At 43.3% G+C, this 17451-nt stretch overlaps 1 protein-coding gene across 1 annotated transcript in view; it reads left to right on the forward strand.

The window, feature by feature from the left end:
* SH3KBP1 (SH3 domain containing kinase binding protein 1) overlaps positions 1–17451 on the forward strand; it is a 362585-nt gene that overhangs the window by 318125 nt on the left and 27009 nt on the right. The window contains exon 14 of the mRNA XM_049766785.1: positions 13656–13741. Coding sequence (XP_049622742.1) covers positions 13656–13741 — 86 coding nt within the window. The remainder of the gene's footprint in view (positions 1–13655; positions 13742–17451) is intronic.

Below are 17451 nucleotides of genomic sequence, written 5' to 3' on the forward strand. Positions count from 1 at the left end.
TTTCTAGCAGGCGTGATCCCTGAACTCTCAGCTGTTATATTGTTCCCTTCATTTGTAGTCTTGAGATGTATAGTTGAATAGCTCTCAGTACACAGCCACTGAGCTGACTTTTTTCCTTTGGCATTAAGTTAATACTAAACATTTCTCTCAGGTGCATGAGAGCCCTTTGAGAGGTTGCTAGGAGTTGTGCCATTTTGCAGGTGCTTCTTGAAGCCTAGCTGAGTAAGTTCCCCCAGAACAGCACCTGGTGGGACTGGCAGGCGGTACCCTCTCCTGCTGACTGAATGAATGAATCTGTTGGAATGTGTGTGTGTCATGCAGTTGCTTAACAGGGCCTGAATAAGGCCCAAAGCAGAGCCTGGCCAGCACTCTTGAAGCGGAAGATTATGTGCTTCTGGAAAAAGACTGAACCAGGCGTGCAGGGAACCAGAGGGCAAAGGTTATGCAGCACTGTGTTGGGTCGAACAGAGGCAACTCTGCCCAATCTCTCCCTGCAGGGCCTATAAGCATCATGACATCCACAACTTGCAGAATATTCCTGGACTGCTCTGAGTGATGTGCTGATTTCAGAAGAGAACTATTGCTCTCAGTCTTTCATTATGGGGTGGGTGTAGGCTTTAGAAGATGCCTTTAGACGTCTTTAGCCCCATATCTGCCTGCCCTCTGACCTCAACAGGTCCTGCTTCTCCACTGCCTCTCTGCCTCCTTTTCTCTAGCTGGGCTGTCCTGGAAGAAACTGACTGAGAGGGTTTGGACAGAAATCAATGGGAATGGTGTAATTCAACACTTGCTCTCTGGCTCTTGAGCAGCCTGGGAGATGGGGGGCTGCTATGGCATCCTGCACCCCACCCAAGACACCTGTTCGCAGGAAGGCAAGAAGTGGGGAAACAGCCCTTGCTTGATTCCTTCTCAGCCACCTTAGGCAGTGGCAGCAGCTCTGGGCCTCAGTCAGCTGTGGGGGCTGATCTTGATCCTGCTCCTCTCTTCCTGCTCCTGCTCCTCTCCTCTCCTCTCTCCTTTCCCTCAATCCTTCCCTCTTTCACCCCTATTTCTTCCTCCCCACTCTCCCTTCCTTCTTTCATCCTCCTCCCTCCTGTCTCTCTCCCTCTTTATCTGTTTCTCCTGCTCCTGCCTCACTTCCCCCTGGGTCTTCTGGAGAACTTTGGAACCTGTTTGTGGTTTCTGGGCTGTCTGAGACTTTGCATCCCTGACACATTGCCGAGCATGAGGCTGAGGCTTCAACCCAAGAAGTGCTGGTCTGAATGCCCTCCTATGGTAAAAGGACCCTCCCTGGGCTGTAGCATTAGTGTACCTCACCCTTTCTCCACCTGCCATACATCCACGTAGCACCCCCCTCTTCTGGGAGCCTTCCCTGCCTGTCATAATTGTTCACTCCTCCAGAGGATACTCCTGTGTGACCTACGCTGAGCCATTCCAATTGCTTTAAGGGATGTAAAGGAAATCAAGTGTGTTCTGTCTTCCCCACATGCCTTTCAGGGCTGAGTATATCGTAGTGGCTCATTTAACACATGTGCTGAATACTATAGTTTCTGAGGGGATTGCTGGTGCTTTTGTGTTGTTCACTTTGGTCGTTCTTGTCAGCCTTCCCAGCCACTGCACAGGCTTGGAGACAAGTGCTCTAAAGTTCTGTCACTTCAGACACTGCAGACTTCAACATGCAGACATTTCAGGAGTCTAAGAAAGTCTTGTTTCTCAGTAATCCATGCATTTCCTGCTAAGCAATTGCAGTGGATAAGCAGCCCACATGCTGGTTTCCATCTTGTCACATTTGTTGAGGAAGGAGTGTTCACTCCATTCAGATAGTTCAGTGTCTGTGGTCCTTCAGAGAAAGGGTGATGTTTACCATATGAATTCAGATCCTCACCTGGAATTGCCTGACTCCATAGCTAGACAGAGTATGAATGGGCAGCTGAATGAGTATGTGTACTACTAGTGTTTACCTTTCCTCTGTGTGTGTGTATGTGTGTGTAGGAGTTGGGCAGTGGCAGTTTTGCTGCACTATAAACAGGAACTGATAGATTTTAGAAAAAAGGACTATGAGTTTAGGAAGAGGAGAGCCATTTTTATAGGGATTGAATCCAGTGATGCAAAGGGTTTACTCCTGGCTCTGCACTCAGGAATTACTCCTGGCAGAGCTTGGAAGATCATATGGGGTGCTGGGGATCAGAAACTCTTAGTTGGCAGTATGCAAGGCCCTACTCACTATATTACCACTCTGTCTCCCCATTTTTGGGGGGAGGAGAGTTTAGAGGCATCTATTTTTTAGAGAGGGGTATATTTTTAAGAACCATTCACTTTACCGAAAATATGTTGAGGACCCACTGGAGGTCAGATACCATCCTGGATCCTAGTTGTGGTGGGGCTCAATTTTTGCTGGCCAACTTTTTAGGAACCGAATAGGTGAACTATGATGATACTGGTATTTAGACTGAGAAAGTAGAAGCATGGTGGTAGCATATTTTACTATTTATAAAAAATGTTCTAACTTCTAGAAGTACATTAAGATGGAACTTTATCAGGAAGCAAAGCCTTCCCACCAGTTTAATATCAGTGTCGATTTTAAATTGAGTAATAAAGGAGAAGGGTCTATTTATCTTCTTTAGTTTGGAAGTCTGTACCTTGGAAATGCCCTGGGTATTGCTTTGTTGTTGTTCCATAGCATGTAAGACAGCATATGCCTAACTTGTTCAGTCCAAAACATAACTCAGGAGTACAGAGAGCATGCAGCCTCCCCTGTACTCGAGAATATAAAGACTCAGATATAGCAACTACTTATTTTGATGCATCATAAGTACATTTTATGTCTTGATTGCCTTAAAATGGCTTGTATCCCTTAAAACTTTTACCAAAAACAAAAACTATTACCATTTGTCAAAACTAATTTTTAAAAACAAGTAAACTTCAAGTGATGGAAGATAGGTAATCCTTTGTATTGCATGTGTATATTCACACAAACATAAAACACATGCTATTGTATGTCCAATAAGGTATCTTATCAACTTAGTGAACATAGATTGAGAGATATTTATAGAACAGGTCCCACAGTTTGGGAGAACAGTTCAGAAGATATGTGGGCCAGAAGACAGTAGAGTAGTAGGGCGGTGCTTAGCATGCACCCTGCCCAGGTCCCATCTCCAGCATCCCATGGTTTCTTGAGTATTTCTGGGTGCAGTCTTGAAGGTCTCTGGTACCACTGGGGTGACCTGGGTATCTTCTACTGGGCCTGAGAAGTAGCACATTCTCGGGCCCTTTCGTTGAACTACTAGCCCTAGTTGATCCAGAGTTGCTGGTGGCCCAGAACACCCAGGCTTCCTGAACACCACTTGGGAGGATCCACAAGAAAGAGAAGATGAAAAGGAAAATCCAAAGGCACACAGGAAAGAATAAAACCTCCCTGTTATCTCAGTAATCATATGTATACAAGGTGGAGTCAGCCAGAAATCTGAGTTCAGAATAGATAATGTACCCTCAAGGAAAAGTAAACTAGGTGCGGAAAAAGACAGAGGCAGGCTACTCTGGAGCAGTTGGGTTCATCCTTGCACACAGTTACCCAAGTAATCATGTTTTTTTTCTTTTTAAAAATTGTATTATTATTTTTTCGTTTTGGGGGCCACATTTGATGGCACTCAGGAGTTACTCCTGACTCTGAGCTTGGAAATCACTCCTGGCATGCTCAGGGGACCATATGGGATGTCAGGGATCAGATTGGGTTGGCTCCGTGCAAGAGAAATGCCCTACCAGCTGTGCTATCGCTCCGGCTTCCAGTATTTTTTCTTTTTTTAGAAAAAAAATGTTGTTTTATTTAGGGGGGCTCCAAGGTCCACTGTGCTACCACTCCGGCCCCAGGGGTGTCGAAATTAGATGATGATGATGATGATGATGATGATGATGATCAGGGCAGTGTTAGCTCCCACGGCTGTCATAGGTCAAGAGATGGCTGTATAGGTTGCTGCTCTGGCAGCCATTGTCCTCCCAGATGGAGGTATCTGGGTTCTGGAGTCAGTGGTTCAGTATACTGCATAGTAGAGGAGTCAGGAAGAAGGTCCTGGATGATGGGGAGTTCCTTAGTAGAGAGTACTGTCTACATACTTTAGTTGGGGGCAGTTTATGTGGGAGGCAATGTCTCCAGAGAAAAGGTGAAATGTTGCATCTTAGACATGGGTTTGTGAGCAGAAGGAGACCTAGTAACTTCTCAGACCAGCACCCCTTGAGGATTGCCTAATACTTTGCCTACTAGGGACCTCATCTGTTGAATTCCAGAGACTTCTCTTAGAAATTGGGACACAGGATCCAGTGGGGAGGGGCTGCAGAGTTGGAGACATTTCAGCTATGGAGAATGGCACCAACCTAGTCTCCATAGGCACATGGATGGGCACAGCACCATGAAGTTCTGAGCCATTTTAGCTTACGGCAGGAAGGTCTGTGATCTCTCTTAAGATCTACTTAAATGAAGTTTTCTTTAGATCTCTGCAGGCATCCCTGCTATTCCAGCCCTTCTTCCATTTACACCTTTACAGGAAAGAAGCTTTTTAGGTCCTGATTGCTCTGTGAGGTCTCCCTTAAGACACTACCACCAAAAAAATAAATAAATTCTTGTTTTCAGTGAGATGATTTTATGGGTACATATCCTGTACCCCTAAGCCCTGAGTTGGATCCCTGGCATGGCATGGCCTGCCAAGTACTGCCAGGTGTAACCCTGATGGTCCCTGAGCACCACAGGGCCCAAACACATCCTCAGATCCTGCCCATGAGGCCAATACTGCTGACACTGCACATAAGCCATTTTTTTTTAATTGTTGATTTGGGAGTCACATCTAGTGGTGCTCAGGACTTACTCTGGCTCTTCATTTGGGGATAACTCCTGGTGGTACTCAGGGAACCCTACTGGGTTATAGGTATTGAGTCAGGGTGGCCATATGCAAGGTAAGCTTCCAATCCACTTTCTAGCCCTAGAAAGGCTCTTTAAAAAGAAAGAAAAAAAATATTACCCAACAAAATCCTCTTTTTTATGGTATATTTTTAAAGAGAAAGATAGCCAGAATGTTTTCAAATGTTCCCTGCCAGTGAGCCTGGGTGGTCAGGCTATCATTTTGAGTTTGGAGTATTTGGGTTTCCTAAATTTCTTTGCAAAGATTCCTAGCAATGTGTTTTTTTATTGCTTCTCTTTCTTTCTCTTTCTTTCTTTCTTTCTTTCTTTCTTTCTTTCTTTCTTTCTTTCTTTCTTTCTTTCTTTCTTTCTTTCTTTCTTTCTTTCTTTCTTTCTTTCTTTCTTTCTTTCTTTCTTTCTTTCTTTCTTCCTTCCTTCCTTCCTTCCTTCCTTCCTTCCTTCCTTCCTTCCTTTCCTCCCTCCCTCCCTCCCTCCCTCCCTCCCTCCCTACTTTCTTTCTTTCTTTCTTTCTTTCTTTCTTTCTTTCTTTCTTTCTTTCTTTCTTTCTTTCTTTCTTTCCTTTCTTTCTTTCTTTCTTTCTTTCTTTCTTTCTTTCTTCTTTCTTTCTTTCTTCCTCCCTCCCTCTCTCCCTCTTTCTTTCTCCTTCCTTCCTTCCTTCCTTCCTTCCTTCCTTCCTTCCTTCCTTCCTTCCTTCCTTCCTTCCTTCCTTCCTTCCTTCCTTCCTTCCTTCCTTCCTTCCTTCCTTCCTTCCTTCCTTCCTTCCTTCCTTCCTTCCTTCCTTCCTTCCTTCCTCTTTCTTTCTATACCAAGACATGTCTTAAGAGAATTATGGAGGGAAGTTTTAGCTAGAATTTACAGAGGTGTGTGTCATTGGCTCAGAATAGTACTTTCAAGCCTGGCATGGCTGTAATTACTCGGGGAGATTATGGAGACAACTGGGTCATTATTGAAATGTGTTGGGCAACTAGGAGCCACTATAAAGAGTGAGGGAATGCAATGCTATGGAAGCAGGAAATAGCTAGAAGGAAATTTGGACCAGTCCCCATTTCTCATACATGAGAGTGTTCTGCAATCACTTAGGAAACTAGTTCAAACTTAGATCATTGCTCCCCCAGTTTGTAATTTAGACCTAAAATTGTGCATGCCAAATAATTTCCCAAGGCTGTTGGCTGAATGTGCTGGAGGGCCTCTGTAATGATGGACTCCACAGGAAGCATAGGGCACCCTTGGGCTTCCGTCTCTAATTAGCCCTTGGTGAATCAAGTTTATCAGTTTCTGTAGAGTGATTGGGAGGAGCCAGAGATAGTCTTGAGGGGAATTGAAAAGTAAAAGGGCAGACAGTCAAGCATGTCTAGGTGACCTGATGAGAAACCTGGCTATGGGAACTGAATGTTAGCTATGAATTTCATGATGAAAAAGGAGTGTGTGTCCTCTTATGGTTATTTATTCACTTTATTTTTGTTTTGAGGTCACACCCAGTGATGCTCAAGGGTTATATCTCACTGTACTCAAGAACCACTTTTGGGGGATGGAGCGATAACACAGTGGATAGGGCATTTGCCTTGCATGTGAACACAAGTTCAATCCCCAGCATCCCATATGATCCCCTGAACTTGCCAGGAGTGATTTCTAAGCACAGAGCTAGGAGTAACCCCTGACTACTGCCAGCTGTGGCCAAACAAAAATAATAACTTTTTGTGTTGTTCAGGGGACCCTTTAGGGTGGTGGGAATTGAACCTGGGTCAGCCACATGCAAGGCAAGCATCTCACCCACTGTACAATCACTCTGCCCACTATTAATCCATTGTAGATATTCATCAAGCATCTGCATTTGGCCTCCTCTGGAAGTATTTAACTATGGTCTGTTGGTCTGATGCAGTTCCTACCCACTCCCTACTTACCTAGGCTTTGAAGTCACTGGCCCCACCCCTCAGTTTATCTTGTGACTTGGATAGTACCTGCACCTCCCTTCACAGTTTCTCTCTCTGTAAAATTGCACTGTGAGGTCTGTCTTGCCCAGGTACACAGTTCCATAAATAGCTTCAGGCCCAGGAGAGGTACCTGGCCATTGGTGCCTGTGTACCACTCCCCTTGGGAGAGAGCTCCACAAGTAGTGATGATTGGGAGAGCGGATCCCCACATGGTGGCAGGTGCATCATGCCGTGATGTTCCAAAGGAGTGAAGAAGTAGGTACCCTCAGGTGGCACATGAGGGAGATATTGAGGGAAACAGCCTTAATAAGTGGGCAGGAACATGGGCCATGGGGACCAAGTTTGTAGGTTCAGTTCCAGAGCCTGGACTTGCCCACTATTACTTCTAGAGTGGATTTGCTCTGCTACTCATAGTCAGTGAGTGTCACTGAGCCTCAATTTCCTGATCAATATAATGAAAAGGGTGGCACTGTTGTTTAGGGGTCTCCATGCAGTAGCATTGGATGGACAATATCAATTAGAGTTCAGTGCCCAGGGATGGGAGAAGGAACACAAATGAAAAAGGAAATTTAGATGGCAATATAGACTCACCAAGACCTCAGCTAACCCCACTGGGTGCTTTTGGGCTGCATTACTTTATGCTACAGGTCTTTTATACTGTGGGGAACATGTTGCCCTGGAAAGGGTCAACCCAGGAGGCTCTATGTAGCTGTGATGGTCCCTGGAGGGGACCATTCCAGTAAAGGACAAACTATATCTGATATGCAGAGTAGGGACCTCAAGGAGTAGCTGTGATGACTGAATGACGTATGAAAGGGTCTATCACAGAACCTGGTGCCCAATAGGCAGTTAGCAAATGATGACTGCCACTTCCAATTCTGTGGAATCATGAATTCTGCTTATACATGTATCCTTCTCAATCCTGCTTTGCCACCTAGGTGCCCTTTCCAGTAAAACAAGGAAACTTCTAGCTGTTTGTTTTCTTTGCTGAAGTTCATGTGAGTTATTTTGGGGGTGGTTGGTTTGTGGTATTGGTGATCAAATCTAAGGCCTCCCACTTACCTCACTCTATCAATCACTGAGTCACATCCTCAGCCCCACAAATTATCTGCTTTAAGATTTCACGATTGAAATTGCTAAAAAGAAAAAAGAAACCTGTGTGGATTTCAGAATCTTTAAATATATTGTGCTGTACTTGCTTTCTTCTATTTTCTTTTATTTAACAGCTGTGGCATGAAAAACTTAATACCAGAAATACCAGATTGAGTAAACTACAGGAGGATTATATTTTTTCTTCTTTCATTGAATTCAGCATCATTGTTTTTTGGGTTTTTTTTTTTGCCAAAATGGCTCCTTTGTGTTGCACGGACCAGAGGAGAACAGGGACCTTGAAGGGCTGTAGCCTCATTGGATGTCACCAGCTCCAACCACTTGCTTTGAGAATTTCAGAAATGCTGGTATTTTGGGGGACTCAAATTCATTAGCATTGTTGTAAGAGTCTATAAATACAGTGAAAGGCATTTACAAATAGACATTGTAAAACGCTTCCACACCCACAGTCTGAACACTGTCAAAACACCAGCTGCAGCTTTCCTACTTGGAAGGATCAGAACCTTTTTTAAACTACACCTACTGTGTTTTCAAAATAGGCTTTCTTCTGGCCCTGGAGAGAGGATAATTCCAGCTGAAAGCCAGTGTCTGACTCTTGGCATGAGAGATCAAGGTTCTCTGTTGGCTGAGATGGAGCATCTAAGGCTAAGCTGTGACCTTTGTGTCAGAAATTATCTTCATGTTTTAGAATCTGGATAAGGGTTACTCAGTGATGGTACTTCCTGTTGCTGCTTCAAGGTGGTGTTTTGGGGTCTGGCCTCCTCTATCTAGGCTTCATAACTCCACCTTCATGTTCCCATATGAGTTTGGAGGAGTTGATTTTTTAATTTTTTTAAATAATATTGCATTAGGCTAGAGCCCTAATTCTGTGGATAGTGAGTTTGTCTTGCATATGACTAACCTGGCTTAGATTCCTGGTACCCCATATGATCCCCTAAGCTAGCCAGTAGTGATCCCTGAGCTCAGAGCCAGGAGTAAACCCTGAGCACCTCCGGCTATGGCCCCAAACCCAAAAATAGTAACATTGCATTATAACCTTATGTAAGTTGCAGATAGGCCTCATTAAAACATCCACATGTGATTTCCAGCACCAGTCTTAGCACCTAGGACATAGTTAACTAGGCAAGTTATCTTTAACTTCATTAATGTCACCAATAAAAGTTCAAATCATGCAATGAACCCTTTGTGTCTTACTTCCTTCTTCCTTGATGGTATTCACTAATTATTATTATAGTCTAAAAGTTTATTTTAATTTGAAAAAATACATATTTTTGTTGTCTATATATTACATGGGTCCAATTATCCACTGTTTATTGAGAATCTTCTTAAAAATGTTTATAAGTAGGGGACAGGAAATGCCACTTTTCTCCTTCTTAATACTAGAGAACAGGAGAGAGAACATGGAAGGAGAATATTAGATACCTGAATTTTAAGAAACCCTGCTATTTTTTAAGTTAAAAAGTTTAAAGGATGAGAGAGAGGGAGAGTACAGGAGAAAACAAGGCTTATACAGAGGAAGGGAAATCCAGGATTCCCTGTTATTAAAAGTGAACCTTCCAAGGCAGAGAGGTAGTACAGTAGGTAAGGCACTTGCCTGGCATGCAGCTGACCAGGGTGCAATCCATCACTCCATAAAGTTCCTGAGCACTGCCAGGAGTGATTTGTAAGCACAGAGCCTGAAGTAACCCCTGTATATCACTGGGTGTGGCTAAAATGTGAATGTTGGGGCTGGAGAGACAGTACAGCCGGTAGGGCGTTTTTATTGTACATGGATTACCCGGGTTTTATCCCTGGCACCCCATGTAGTAGTCCCTCAAGCTTTTTCTGCCATAAGAAATCCCTGAACTTTGCCAGATGTGGCCCAAACTCCTAAACATAAGTAGATAAATAAATAAATAAATAAATAAATAAATAAATAAATAAAAAGTGAACCTTTGTGGGGCCAGAAAGATAGTACAGCAGTAGGGCATATGCCTTGCATGCAGCCAACCCAGGTTTAATCCCTGGCATCCCATATGGTCCCCAAGCACTTACAGGAGTAATTTCTGGGTGCAGAGCCAGGAGTAATTCCTGAGTATTTCTGGGTATAGTCCCCCCAAAAGTGAACATTTGTTTAAAAATTAACCTGAGAAAAAGAAAGACAAATTTCCTTTTGTCTTTTTATCCTTGTGACAGCTACTATTAACTATCTTAAGCTTTCTCCCTTTTTTCCTATGTATATAACTTGGCTTGATTTTCATTGGTTTATATATATATGACTATACTGTATGCCATCCAATTTTTATATTGGGTAAATTGCACTTATTATATAAATACATAATATATTCGTATTTTAGAAAAAAGAGGCCAAATGCTCACTTATTACACACATGTATTTTGAATTCCTACTACGTTCCAGGTAAGACGGATGCTGGAAATCACCCAGCAGAGTACCTAGAAAGAACCACTGTAAATAGCCTTTCAGACTGTAAAAAAATTCTCTTCCCGACATATCAGAAGTGTGTGTTGCAGTGTGTTATGTTTCTGCTTGATACTGTAACCTAAACACTTGTCTTTGTGGTGTTAAACCAGTGATAAATATTTTTGATTGGCTCATAAAAGTCTATCAAGTATCATAGGATATTTGACTGTTCCTTACTCATGAAATCATTCAGTTCTTACTGTCCTTCTATATTACAGGTAACAGTGTATTAGATTTCTTGATGCATGAAGCTCAGCATGGTGTTTCAGGCTACTGTATTTCACCACATAATATACAAGGATTTATACCATATTTTTTGTAAAAGAAAAACTTGGGTGGAATCTTTATATGAAGCTTTTTTTTTATAATATTCCAATATTACTGGGAGAAAGCAGGGTATGACAATTATGCGGTGAAATATGGGATCTCTAGCATCTATTTTCAGAACCAGCTTAAAGCATAGGACTGTTCTAAATACTGTTGATTCATAGTTAGTTTTTAAACATTACTTCTTTTTACCCAGCACCATTCCACAGAGGACTGGAGGTAACTTTCAAAACTGCATGTAAAGAACTCAATAGTTGCGTCTGGGGAGAGAGCACAAGGGCTGGCGTGCATGCCTGGCATACTGAGGCCCCAAGTTGATTCCCCCAGCGTTGCATGATTCCCCCAAGCTCTGCTGGTAGCCCTGGTGACGTGCAGACCCGAGGGGGCAAGCAGAAGGGCGTTGCCAGGCTGAGCCTTAAACTTCTGGCCTACAGAATTGGATAGAGCATCTGTGGGAGTGGCCCTGGATCTCTTAACACTTGTTGAGAGACTCCCCCTTTAAGCTCCCCACAATCAGAGATTTGCAAGATTCAATATAGGGGAATTAAGAGCAGATAAATAATAAAGCCTAAGATTAGATGAACACCAAATTGTACAACAGGCTTCTCTGCATAGTCTTTCAGTTGGCTGGAAGCTTCCAACTGCCAAGTCCACAAGGGAAATGGCAGCTGCAGGATTTTCAGTTGAGAATAAAGCACATGGTCAGAAGCCACTGGGTTGTCTTGGGTCACAGGCGATTCACCAACGTGTAAAGCTCCTTCTCCGCACCAACACTCCGTCTGAGTTTCCTCTGCTGCTTCCCACCAGGCTGTCACCTCATACCATCCTCCCCCTTGGCAAAAAAATAGAGAAATAAAGGTCCAGTGGCATTAACTGGACCTTTGCTGCCTGTGTGCCCTCTGTCCCTGGACAGAACATGTGTTCTCAGAAGCTTTGGTCCTTGGTGTGATCCCAAGAGGACAGAGCTGACTGGCCACCACCCCGCCAGAATCCAGGCTGGCAGCTGAGAAGATGAGCACAGCAATTTGTTCAGGCTTAGTAGATGCCAGATCATCATAGTAAGGGCCTTCAAGAAGGTTCGGAAATGACGGCACTTTCTGACTCTCAATACTGTGTTTCCAGAATGTGTCATTCAGAGTGTTACATGGAATTGAGTGGGGACTGGGGCCCTGCCAGAAAGTACAGGACCTTGAATTTAGTTTCTTCAGCTTGGCCACTCCTGCAGGTTCAGGATCTGCCAGAGATAGTCCACCCTGTGGGGCCTGACCTTGGTAGATGGGGAGTAGAGGAAGGGGCCTCCTCAGAGCCTCAGGAGGTTGAGATTAGGAAGGAAATAAGATTCTATTTTGTACTTCAAGCTTCTTGATCTTCCCAGGATGTGGGCCTTCAGAACACGAACCCACATTCTCTGTGGATTTGTTGCTGAGTTCTGTCCAGCCTACAGATCAGGAGCTCACACAGGGACTTTTTCTTGTCTTTAAACAGAAGCCAAGTCATTAGGCATAGCCCGCTTCATAGGGTTCTCATCTCTGCTTGGCTTCAGGTTGGGGGTATGTGAGACAGAGATCCAGTCTTATTAGAGTAAGTGGAGAGGCCTCACATGGAGACCCATGTTGTCCCAAAGCCACTGCCTCCTCCCCTCTCCTGTAATGAGAACCCCTTACCTACAGTGGACCCCTCAAACTGCTTCCTGACATCCATGGGCCTATGGCTTTGTCACCCCTTCTGCCCCCTTCCATGTGGGCCTCAGCCCAGGATAAATGGGCCTTCACTCTCCTTCTTTCACTTACTGCTCTTGGGGGAACTCAGGCTTGAGCCCTGGGATCCCAGAACACACTAAGACCTCTCCCTGTCCCCTGACTCAATCAGATTTTCTCTCCTTTTGCCTCTGACCCATGTCCGTGCTGCTGCCATCAGACACCTGCACTCACTTGGCCTCCTCCCTTCACAAGTGGCTATGTCTACTGCTTCTTCAGCTGCCTCGTTGTGCTCCCTCTGATTCTTGCTTCCATCCAGAATGGAAGCCTCTGTAGTGTCTGTAACTGCTAGCTTGACTCACTCAGTACCACAACATGTAGACTCAGACAAGGGCTCTATGGGAACAGCCCATCCATTTCAAGCCCTGGGCACAGCCAGAGGCTGCTCAGTGGGCTATTCCCAATGCCTTCCCAGGATCAACTACTTGGCTTTACTCCCTTAAAGTATGGGCCAAGATCTTTTCCTATTTTGTCACCATTATAGCCCTGGGAGACTTAGGCTCACCCCTCCCCTACTCCCCTCAAAGAACTGCCTTTTGGGAGGAATTGGAAGGAACCTCTGTTCATGCAGGAATGGATGTTTCTCTTATCATCTGGGAGAGCTTGTGCCCACCCCCAAAGGATTGCTTAGAACTCTGCTACACAAGGAAGTCATTTGTGTCCTGCTGGGCAGAGGGACACTTGCCGAAGAGCCATCTCATTTTACAAACCCGTACCCCAGTGCCAGATCTCAACTCGACACCTCATGCCTGTCAACGGCCTGGCTGATGCCTCAACTGCACACCAGCAACAATTTTTGTCAAGGTTAAAAGTAGCCGACCTTCGACAAGCAGCGTTGGCTAAAGACCTTGTTCCTTAAAAGGGAAACTCCCATTCTCATTTGCTGGTGCTCGCTGGGCCTGGGGGTGGCTGGGGCAGGCCCCGTGTCACACCCGAAAGGTGCATTGCTGAGCAGTTGTTATTAAAATAGCCATCTTTGAAAATGCCTGCTGGCTAGGGGGCAACCTGCCTGTTGGCTACTGCATAAAGGCCCATGTGGTTGGGGCTGGCTGACTGGCAGCAGCCCAGGACACTCCTTAATGCGTGTGCAGCAGGAAAGCTGACAAATGATAAGAACACGCACCCGTTTTTAAATGCCTGGAATTATGTTTTTAATGTAGGGGTGATGGTCCAAAGATTGACTTGGTGAGCAGTTCGCTAGCCGGCATCCTGGACAAGGATCTCTCCGACCGCAGCAATGATATTGGTAAGTACAGTGTTCTCCCTTCTTGTAGTTTCAAAGAACTGCAGGACTGGGCTAGTCCCTTGGAGCAGCCTGACGGGAAATCACAGAACCTGCTAAATGCAAGGGCCACTGATTCTCCATTGGTTTCATGCATCACTGTCTGGTAAAGAAGGGATATAATGGCTATTTCTACATTCAAGTGGAATGCCTGAGATTTTTCATTCTCCCTGGCTTTAGGAGAAGGTCCTCGTAAGGAAGATAAATGAAGAATAAGCCTTCTTTTTTTTGTAGATGATGGCCGTTGTGTCTGGCTTATGTTTTTCTGTGATCTCTGTATCCCATATAACAAGGGGAAATAAGAGAGCATGCAGAATGGCAGTGTTTCCACTCCGCAGAGCACAGTAAACATTAGTGTTCTAATTGCAACTTTAGTCAGCACATGAATGAATTTTCTCAAGGTCAATATACCACCATGCAAATTTGTTAAGGGTCCTAAAGGTTCTGTGGATAAACAATTGGGGGCATTAATTTAGGTGGGTTTCATGGGCATGAAACTTCATGAGTGCTGGTTGAATCCACTGTTAATCTGTCTTGGGTGACAGCCCTTTTCAGAGCTCCAGATTTAAAGATTCAACTGTTTTTTTTTTAAACTTTGCTCTTGTGTTTTTACCTTGTGTCATACTCCTAAGTTAACAGTCTCTGATGTTTTATATAACAGTGAAGCCTACACTTGGGATTTTGCTTTTTAAAATTGCATCTATTGGTTTTTTTGCATCTATTGTTTTAAAAAGAATTGCAGATTCTCATACAGTTGTAAAAAATATGCAAGAACCCATGTACTTTACCAAGTTTCCAGTAGTCAATAGGGAGGGGGTACATAGGAAGGGCCCTTAGGATAATGATAGGGGGATCTTGGCACTTGGTGGCATAGTATAGCAGCACCACAAATATAGTACTATAATGATGGTACTATCATAAATGAAAGCATAAAAATAGAGAAAATGGAGCTAGAGAGATTTTATAGTGGGTAAAGTCCTTGCCTTGCATACAGCTGACCCTGGTTTTATCTCCAGTATCACATATGGTTCCCTGAGCACTGCCACAAGTGACTCCAGAGTGCAGAGCTAAAAGTAACTCCTAAGCACTGCCAGGTCCCAGCTCCCCAACCCCAAAGAAAGGGGAACGGTAGTGGAAAATACTTGGCCCTTTGGTGATGGTGTATAACTTTATTTATATTTGTCTTGGAACCAATGGTTTACAACCTGTTATTAGTAGGATTTCATATATGAACTATTTCAGTACCACACCCTCCACCCAGTTGTCTGATTCCCTCCAGCATTGTTCCAGTGTCCACCATCTCCTCCCCTACTAGTCAGCTTCCTACTGAGGACAAGTTCTCAGGTTATGTTGCCTTTGGGCATTGGTTATTCCCCTATTTTGTTTCCTCACGGTACACATATGAGAGATAACATTCTGTATTTGTATCCCCTTTTCTAACTTCACTCAGAATGATACTCTGCCATCCACATGGCAGAAAATCTTATTTTTTTTCTTACAGTCAAGTAGTATTCCATTGTGTGTGTGAACCAGATTCTTTGTCCAGTTATCTGATCTTGGACACTTGGGCTATTTCCAGATTTGAGCTATTGTAAATACAGTGAACATAAAAGTGAAGTTGTCTTTTCTAAATTGAGTTTTGGACCCTTGGGGTAGATGCCAAGAAGTGGAATTTCTTTTTTTTTTGGGGGGGGGTCACACCTGGCAGCGCTCAGGAGTTACCCCTGGCTCTACACTCAGAAATCACCCCTGGCAGACACGGGGGACCATATGGGATGCCGGGATTCGAACTACCGTCCTTCTGCATGGAAGGCAAACGCCTTACCTCCATGCTATCTCCCCGGCCCCGAAGTGGAATTTCTGAGTCATGTGGAAGCTCAATTTCTAGTTTGTAGAGAAGTGTCCACATTGTTTTCCCCAAAAATCAACCAGTCAACATTCTCACACCGAGGTCTCTTTTTCCCCACATCTGTGCCAACACTGATTGTTTTGTTTGTTTTTTTTTTTTTTTTGTGGTTTTTGGGTCACACCCGGCAGTGCTCAGGGGTTATTCCTGGCTCCAGGCTCAGAAATTGCTCCTGGCAGGCACGGGGGACCATATGGGGCGCCGGGATTCGAACCGATGACCTCCTGCATGAAAGGCAAACGCCTTACCTCCATGCTATCTCTCCGGCCCCAACACTGATTGTTTTTTCTTTGTGATGTGTGCCAGTATCACTGGTATAAGGTGATATCTCATTGTTGTTTTGATTTCCCTTTTCTTGATGATAAATGATGCTCAGCATTGTTTCATATGCCTTTTGGCCATATGTATATTTTCTTTGATCAGATTTATGTTTATCTCTTTCCTCCATATTTTTGTTTTATGGATCACACCCAGTAGTGTGATGGCTCTGCTCTCAGGGTTCACTCCTGTCAGTGCTCAGGAAACCCTAGATGATTCCAGGAATTGAATCCTGGTCAGTCATGTATAAGGCATGTATACTATGGCTCTGTCTTCTCCCAATTTTTGATTTTTTTTATAATTCTACTTATGCATTTTATATCTTGGTATGAATCCTTTAGGTATGAGTGCTGGGCAAATATTCTCTCCTAGTCTGTGTGGTATCTTTTTACTCTGGCCATCATTATTTTCTTAATAATACAGAACTTCTTAGTTTAATATAGAATTATATAATCATACCCATAGGTTCAGGAAAGCATTCGACAAAATCTAACACCTATTCATGATAAAAAAAATAATACAATTGGAATGGAAGGAACTTTTCTCAACATGTTTGTCATAACCCAAATCAAACAATATACAATGGTGAAATGGTAAAATCCTTTCTTATATGATCAGGTATGAGGCCAGTTTGCCCTCTTCTAACAATACTATCCAGTCTGATATTATAAGTCCTATCCATAGCACTTAGGCAAGAAAAATATTAGGGGAATCCAAATCTGGACAAAGGAAGTTAAACTCTCACTTTATGTAGACTGTGATAGAATATTTAGAAAGTCCCAAAGATTCCACAAAATAGTTCCTAGAAGTAATGGATCTTTACAATAAATTTACAGGTTACAAAATCAATACTCAGGAATTCATGGCTTTCCTACATGCAAATAATGCAATAGAAAGAAATTAAAAAAATAAATGACATTTACAATTGTGCCTGAGAAAATAAGTACTCATGAATTAAATTAATAAAAGAAGCAAAATTTATGCAAAGAAAATTAAATACTATGAAAAGAAATAAAAGAGTACATTAGAAAATGAAATCATATGTCCTGTCCATAGACTGGGAGGAATATTGTGAAAATGACAATCTTGCCCAAAGTACTATACATATTTAATGCAGTCACTGTAAAAATACCTGGGAGTTTCTAAAGGCATAGGTCAAATGCTGTTGAACTTTATGTGGAATAATATGAAGTCCACTATAGCCAAAATAATCTTATGGAGAAAGAAAATGGGAAGCTTCTCCTCCAATTTTAAATTATACTATAGTTAGTAAACTGTAATAAAGACAAACTCTCAGATCAATGAAATAGAATTGAAAGTTCAGAGATAGATCTACAGTTATGTAGATCATTAATCTTTGATAATGGAGCAAAAATTATGAAGTAGAACAAGGAAAACCTCTTCAACAAATAGTGCTGGGAAAACTGGCCCATCATTTACAAAAATAAAA

The sequence above is a fragment of the Suncus etruscus genome, chromosome X (genome assembly GCF_024139225.1).
Source record: "Suncus etruscus isolate mSunEtr1 chromosome X, mSunEtr1.pri.cur, whole genome shotgun sequence".
Taxonomy (NCBI): Eukaryota; Metazoa; Chordata; class Mammalia; order Eulipotyphla; family Soricidae; genus Suncus; species Suncus etruscus.